Source organism: Entamoeba nuttalli (assembly GCF_000257125.1).
Source record: "Entamoeba nuttalli P19 unplaced genomic scaffold asmbl_5552, whole genome shotgun sequence".
Classification (NCBI taxonomy): domain Eukaryota; phylum Evosea; order Mastigamoebida; family Endamoebidae; genus Entamoeba; species Entamoeba nuttalli.
In genome coordinates this window covers 1-7,335 of record NW_008577528.1, presented here as the reverse complement: position 1 = coordinate 7,335, position 7,335 = coordinate 1, and the positions used below count along the sequence as shown (strand labels likewise).

At 24.3% G+C, this 7,335-nt stretch overlaps 4 protein-coding genes across 4 annotated transcripts; 2 read left to right on the top strand and 2 right to left on the bottom strand.

Annotated features, from left to right (window-relative positions):
- Positions 1-224: 224 nt before the first annotated feature.
- ENU1_132740 (hypothetical protein) lies at positions 225-892 on the bottom strand (the record flags this gene model as incomplete). Its single annotated transcript, XM_008860107.1, has 3 exons — positions 225-623; positions 681-776; positions 827-892. 3 exons carry the CDS (start codon positions 890-892, stop codon positions 225-227), a joined length of 561 nt encoding a protein of 186 aa, XP_008858329.1.
- Positions 893-1,143: 251 nt separating this feature from the next.
- Positions 1,144-2,649, bottom strand: ENU1_132730 (calponin homology (ch) domain containing protein; the record flags this gene model as incomplete). Its single annotated transcript, XM_008860106.1, has 1 exon — positions 1,144-2,649. The coding sequence occupies one exon, from the start codon at positions 2,647-2,649 to the stop codon at positions 1,144-1,146; it is 1,506 nt and encodes a 501-aa protein (XP_008858328.1).
- Positions 2,650-2,795: 146 nt separating this feature from the next.
- On the top strand, positions 2,796-5,702 carry ENU1_132720 (hypothetical protein; the record flags this gene model as incomplete). Its single annotated transcript, XM_008860105.1, has 1 exon — positions 2,796-5,702. One exon carries the CDS (start codon positions 2,796-2,798, stop codon positions 5,700-5,702), a length of 2,907 nt encoding a protein of 968 aa, XP_008858327.1.
- Positions 5,703-6,533: 831 nt separating this feature from the next.
- ENU1_132710 (hypothetical protein) lies at positions 6,534-7,262 on the top strand (the record flags this gene model as incomplete). Its single annotated transcript, XM_008860104.1, has 1 exon — positions 6,534-7,262. One exon carries the CDS (start codon positions 6,534-6,536, stop codon positions 7,260-7,262), a length of 729 nt encoding a protein of 242 aa, XP_008858326.1.
- Between the last annotated feature and the right edge of the window lie 73 nt (positions 7,263-7,335).

Sequence of the window (7,335 nt, the reverse complement as noted above, 5' to 3'; positions counted from 1 at the left end):
TTGTTGTGTCTCCTGTAATGCATCTTTTTTACCTAAACAATTCAATGAGAATATTCAAATGAAAAAAAATATCTTTATTTTAACAAAAAATAATTGTTAAATTTCTTATGATTCAGTTTAATAAAAAAAATAAAAAAGAATAACTAAAACAAATAAAAACCAAGAGAATAAAAAAGTAAACATAACAACAAATTAATCAAACTAATGACCATGTTGTCATTAAACTAAAACAAAAAACAACATGATTTTTTTGATGGAGGTTGGACAGAATCTAATTCTGGTTTAGGTAAGAATTCATTTGCATATTCAATAACAATTTCATTGAGAATACTTTTTATTTTTTCTATTTCTTCATAACATACATTATATCTTTTAGAATGTAATGTTTGTGTAATTTCATCAATAAGTCCTTCTGTACAATCTTCTTCATCACAATGAGTAACAATTATATATTTTCGTTTAGGGTTTGATTTTCTATAAAATATACTGTTAATAAATCCTTTTAAAAAAACAACACTTCCTTTATCAGATTGTGATATAACAAATACATGGATTGGACCATTACTGACATAAGAATCAACAGTTCCTCTTGTATTTTTGAATTCATCTCCAGAACAATCCCACTATTATATTATTCTTTAAAATTCATTAAAATACTTTAATAAAACAATATAACAAACAATAGTAACTTCAAGAGTAGTATTATTATGATTTACTTTTAAAGTTTTAGAGGTTATTTCATCTGTTTTTAAATAAACAGACTCAAATTCTTCATTCTAAAATCTTAATTTTTTATATTTAAATTAAAAATTAAAAAAAAACTAACACTCCATATTTTAAGTAACGTTGTTTTTCCAACTCTTTCTGATCCAATAAGACAAATTGAAATCATTTTCTGATTATCTAATTCATTGGCTTTTTCCTCCATTGAAGGGTGGAAATAAATGTTGTGAGATTCCTCTGTTGTTACTATATTTTTATTATATGTTTACTATTTTTTTTAAAGTTCTTCAAATAATAAGTTCTTATTAGTTTATTTTAATCATTTCATATTTATTCTTATTTGTTTTTTTTGTAAAAGAATTTTTGTATTTTCTTTTTCTGTAAAGAAGGAAAAAATAGAAAATTTAAATAACGCATCATTTACTTAAAAAAAGCATAAAATGCAATTGTCATTACTCCAATAATTGTAAATAAAACAACATAAAATTGCCATGTTGCTAATATTGGTTTTGGTAAATCAATTTTAACAGTATGTGAACGAGGTGCTATATCTTCATCTTCAGCATCTGAAAGAATAGGACGTGGTGATTCTGATCTTCTTTTAATTGTATTTCCAGAAACCCACTCATCATCATTTGGATCAATGAAATTAGGAGATGATGATGGTGAAGGTGAATTATCATTTGATGGTTTAGTAAGAGAATTTCTGTATGAATTTTGATTTTCAAAAGATTTACGTTCAAGAATTGTTGTTTTTCCAATACTTGTTCTTAATCCAATTTTTGGTACATTGTCATTACTTTTTACTACATCTTCCTCATTACCTCCATTTCTAATTTTTATCGATGAAGTAGTAAGATTATTAGTTGTTGTTTGACGTTCAGGAACAGGTGAAGTACTATTGTTAGAAGATGTTTGGTTGAGAACAGAAATATCAGGACTTTGAGACTGAGCTGATTTTCTTAATGCCATCATTTTTTTAATTTTTTCTTCTTTTAATTTTCTTTCTTTTTCTTCCTTCTCTTGTTGTAATTTCTTTGCTTCTTCACTCTTCTGTCTCCAATTACCAGAAGATTGAACAGGTTTCTTTTCTTTTTTAATTTCTAAATCATTAGTTGGAGATGAAATTGGATTATTGGCACTTGGAGTTGACTGTATTTGGTCATGAGTTGAATTCAAAGGATGTTCACTACTACTCATTTTTTCTTCTTCTTTTTTCTTTTTGTTTTCAAAAAAGACTTGTTTACCACATACAAGACAATAATTTGCATCATCAATAGATACAAAAGACTTTTCATCTAATACATTTTTGCATCTAGAACAGAAGAAACATTGTTTATGATATTTTTTCCCTTTAACTTCTAATGCAACACTACCAATGATAGGTTTTCCACAAGAAGAACAAAGACTAAGTTGTGCTTTTTTTGCAGCATCAGAAGTAGATGCAACTGTTGATCTTCTTTGAGGTACAGAATGGTTTTGAATATCATTTGAAATAGATGGTGATTTTGATTTAACAGGAGGAGAATGAGTTGCAGATGAGTAGAGAGTATATTGTACTTTTTCTTTTTGTTCTTTAGCAGGATGTGGTTGTTCTGTAGATGGAGTAGTATCTAAGTATTGTTGTAATACACCAATACATGTAATAACACTTAACTTATCTGGGACATCCATATCAAAATCTTCAACATCCATCATCCTTGGAGCACCAGCTTTTTCAGCTGCAGCAAAAGCCATTTCTAAATTTTCTTGTTGGGTTTGTGTTTTACACTTTTCAAAATTAATAAGTTCTGGTTTAAAGTGATGAACAAGAGCACAAAATGCTTTTCCATCTTTCCATGATGTTGTAAAATTTTTTACATCAACACCTTCATAACCACTAGTAGATCTTTGACACCATTGTAACAATCCAGCTGTTTTATTCATTGAAAAGATAAGTTTATTTATTCTTAGTTTTATTTAAAAGAGTTTAGAATTTTGATTATTTCATTTAAATGGTTTAATTTTTGATAAATATTAAAATATTTACTTGAAATAAACTAAAAAATAAAAGAGATAGAAAACATTTTAGGATGGGAGACTCTAATGAGGATAGAATGATAGTTGAAGACATTCTGACTCAATACATATCTGGTTCAATATTTTCAAAACTTAGAACTTTTAAATGTTATGACCCTGATATTAATAAAGATATAGAACTTCCTGAAAATGGAGAATATTATTTAGTTAAATGGAAAGATTATTCTGTACTTGAATGTTCATGGGTTGAACGTAGTAAATTAGAAGGAAATATTAAAATTGATCCTAATAATATATTTAAAGAATTTATAAAAAACAATCAACTTGGTTCAATTATTGTACAACCAGCACTAAATAAAGAGTATAGTGCTGATATTTTAATGCCAGAAAAAATTCTCAATAAACAACTTAGAGATGATTCATCAATGGGTTATTTTGTTAAATGGAATTATAATGATGAAATCTTTATATCTTCTGAAAGTAGTGAATTTTTTACAAGTCCTGAATATTCTTTACTTATTAAACGATATGAAGATCGAACAAAACCTATTGTTTCAATAAGAGATTCTAAAACAAATCCAAAAGAATTTCCAAAAAATGATCCAACTATAAAATATGTCAAAGAAGTTATTAGAAGTTTAAAAAAAGGAAATGTTACATGGTGTTACAATTCATTACAATTTAAATTTGAATTATTTAAAATGTTATATAGAGAAATGACAATGGGAGTAACTGGTCCTTTTATTTTTGTTACTGAAGAAAGTAATATTCCATTTTATAAAGAAAATATAAACAGATTCTTTCCAGACATAAATATTACATTTTTACTTGATAGACCTACAACTGTTCCTTTTCAAAAAATTAGAAAAGATGAATTATATAGAAATGATAAAAGAGGATTTTATAATGGTATTATTATTTCAACACCTAATATGTTAAGAATTAAAAGAAAAGCTTTTGTTGATATTCTTTTTTGTGATATGGATCCACAAGCTGCATTTCAATTTAATTTCTTTTGTGAAGAAAAATCAATTTGTATTCTTTATGATAAATTTACAGAGTCTGAAGCATTAAGATCAAGAATTGAAAAAAGAAAATTAGGTGAAGTTTCTTTTCTTGAATATACACCAATTAATTATTATATTAAATATATTGATGTTTTTCTTCATATGAAAGAAGAACAAATGAATATGTATAATACTATGAAAAGTTTAATGAGTAAATCAACAACTAATAAAGATTTATGTCTTGAAATGATGAAACGAATTTTAACAGACTCATCACTTTATAAAGGAAATAATTTAGGATGTAAAGTTGAATTTATAATTTATTTAATTAAATTAATTTTAAATAATACTCAATTTAAAATTGCTGTATTAGGAGATTATGATAAAACACTTAAAACTATTTCAGAAAAATTAAATTGTAATATGATAGAATGGGAACTTAATTTTCCACTTGTTGAATGTATTTGTTCATTAATGTTTTTAAATGATATTGAAAGTAATGAAAAAGAAAATATTATTCAAGAGTATAAAAAGAAAAATGGAAATAGACAAGATAAATTAAAAATAAACAATCGTGTTGTATGTGTTGATAATTCATGTAGTAGAATGTTTTTAGATTTAAGTATGATTGATATTGTAATTGATCTTAGTAATGAATATTCTCCACTTTTTGAATCAATTATTAGAACCAAATATTTAATGTTATCTAAAAAGAATTTATTTGTATTTGAATTAACTATTAGTGAATCGTTAGATGAAATAACAACAATGATGAATGAACTTGATCAAGAATTAAGTACTTCAGAAAAAACACAAATATATTATCAATTATTAACAAAACATAATTTTAAATATGGATACACTGGTAAATTAAAACCAATAGATGAAACATATTTAATTAATGATTTATTAACATTTAAGTCTCATGAAGAAATTCATCAAATTGTTTTAGATGTAGATAATAATCAAATTAGGTTAATTAATGGATTTGCAAAGAAAGGAAAAATTTATCCAATTGAAGAATTGAATGAACAAATAGATACAAATACTTTAAATAAGTCTTCTTCAGATGAAATTCAAATTGAAGAACAAAATAAAGAGAATAATGAAATTAATAAATCTTCTTTAGAACAAATAAAGACTATAAAAGTTCCAACGTTAGAAAATAAAAATGAAATGAAATTAAAAGACTTAATAATTGGTCCAAAAAAATTTAATAAAGAAAGAATTCTTGAAAAATATGGTCGACTTGATCATGAAGGAAATGCTATTAAACAAGATGAAGAAATAGAACAAAATAATTTATTAGAACAACATGATAAAAATCAAAATAATACATCAGTTATTATTCCTATTGTTCCATTAGAAGAACTAAAAGTTGTTCCAATGGATGATTCTGATACTTCAGAAGAAATAATTATTGAAAATGAATTACATAAAATTTTTAAAAAATATATTCCAACAATGAGAATTGAAAAGATTAATGAATGGTTAAATTGTATTGAAAGTTGTATTCAAAGATTTGGCAGTAATGTTTCTAATTGGAAAATTGATAAAACACAATTTGTTCCAATTACTTCATTTCAATTACAGATAATTGTTAATGAAATACTTTCTAATCCAAATTGTCCAAAAGAAGTTATCACACATTCTCAAATGTATTCCATTTTAAGTTATGCAATGAAATTAGTTTATGAGTGTAAAACATTACTTCCAGTTATTCCATCTACTTGTTTGTCATGGGATATTTCTTGTGACATAGCTTTATTAATGTGCATTTCAAATTATGGACTTGGTGTAACTGAATTATATCTTAATGATTTTGTCATAGGAGGAGTATTATCTTTAGGTCATTATAGCACAACAGAAGAGAAAATTAAATTTTTAAATTCTCGTATTGATAACCTTGTTGATGAATATTTTAAAATATTTAAGACTCAAGAAAAAAAATAAGTTTTAATTAATATTTTAAGTGTATATTTTTTTTTCTTTTGTCTGTAACATTTTACAGAATTTTATTAGTCATTTATTATGAAAGATAATTAAATAATTGATTAAATAATAATTAGCTCTTGTAATTATTTTATATCTTTTATTGAAATGACTTCTATTATAAAAAGTTAATGTTAATGAATTCAAAATATAAATTGTAAGATTGTAATAACTACTTTCAATAACTTAATAATATACTTCATTGAGAAATATGATACATCAAAATATTTGATAAATGAGAATGACATGAATTGGTATAACAAATAGAAAAAGGAAAATTTAGTTGAGTACATAAAAAGAGTATTAATGAAAGAATAGCTATATTTTAATGTTAATTAAAATGAAGTATATTCAAAAACAAGTATTTGTTTAAAAGAATAAATAATTAGAATTTAATTCAAAGTGAAAAAATTAAATTTAATAATTATTTTAATTAAGTTTAATTAATAAAATAAAAAACCTTAATTTTTTATAGAGTAGAATACTAGGATACTTTTTTATTTATAAAATAATTAATTGGGCAATGAAACGAATTAGGTATGTCAGAGGGATAACTAATCATTATTGAAAATAATGTTGACTATATGCATGGATTGAGCCCTTTCTTTTTTTGTTTTTATATTATTATGCAGTGTGAACTAATAAATTCAAATGATGTTTAAGAGAAGAGAAAATTGGACTTCAAGTTTGTTCAAAATGAAAGTTAATCAAACAACAACCAAACAAGAAGTCTCTGAAATTTTTTCATTTTACCAAAATATATTCTATAAAAAAGAAAAAATAATAGAAATCATGAACATATGTGCAGATTTATTTGATGAATTTACTAATTATTCATGTTTAAATCTTAAAATATGTCCTGAGTTTGTTATCAACATCAAAGAGTGTAAAACTAAATTTGATGGATATTCAAAACAGTTTGAAGCTTTACATATTTCATTAAGTAATGGAGATAATAAAACTCAATTCTTTCTTCAAAGAATGAAAATGTTATTTCTTGAAGAAATTCGTTCTTTCTCAGTACAAATTAATACATTGATGGATCGTATTCATCCTTATGAAGATGAAGTCTGTGAAGAATATAAATTTAATGAAGTTAAAGAAGTCGAACTAGTGAATAAAAGAATTAAACAAATTCCAATAATAACTGATAGTGGATATAAATTTAATTGTGATGGATTAATTGATTTTACAGTAGAAGGTAGTAGTTCTTCAGATAGTATAATTTCAGAAGAAGAGGAGGAAGATGATGAAAGAGAAAAAAATAGAAATGAATATAATTTTTATCCACAATTTTGTTGTGTTAATAACCAAGTCATAGTTCAAGGAGAAAACCTTGGGGCAACAACACAAATAAAAATTTCTTCTATTATCTGTCAAATAGAAGGAAATAAAAAAAGGGGTCAACTCACATTTACTGTACCAAAGGTTTATGGATGGGTTGATGTTGAATTAATTCATAAGAAAACTGTTGTTAAAATACCACAAGCCATTTTCGTTTCAATTCAAGAAATACACTAACGTAGTTATTACGTCATTAAAAACTTAGAAATGTTAAAAAAAGTAATTTAATTCAAATAATTTCATTTTTCTT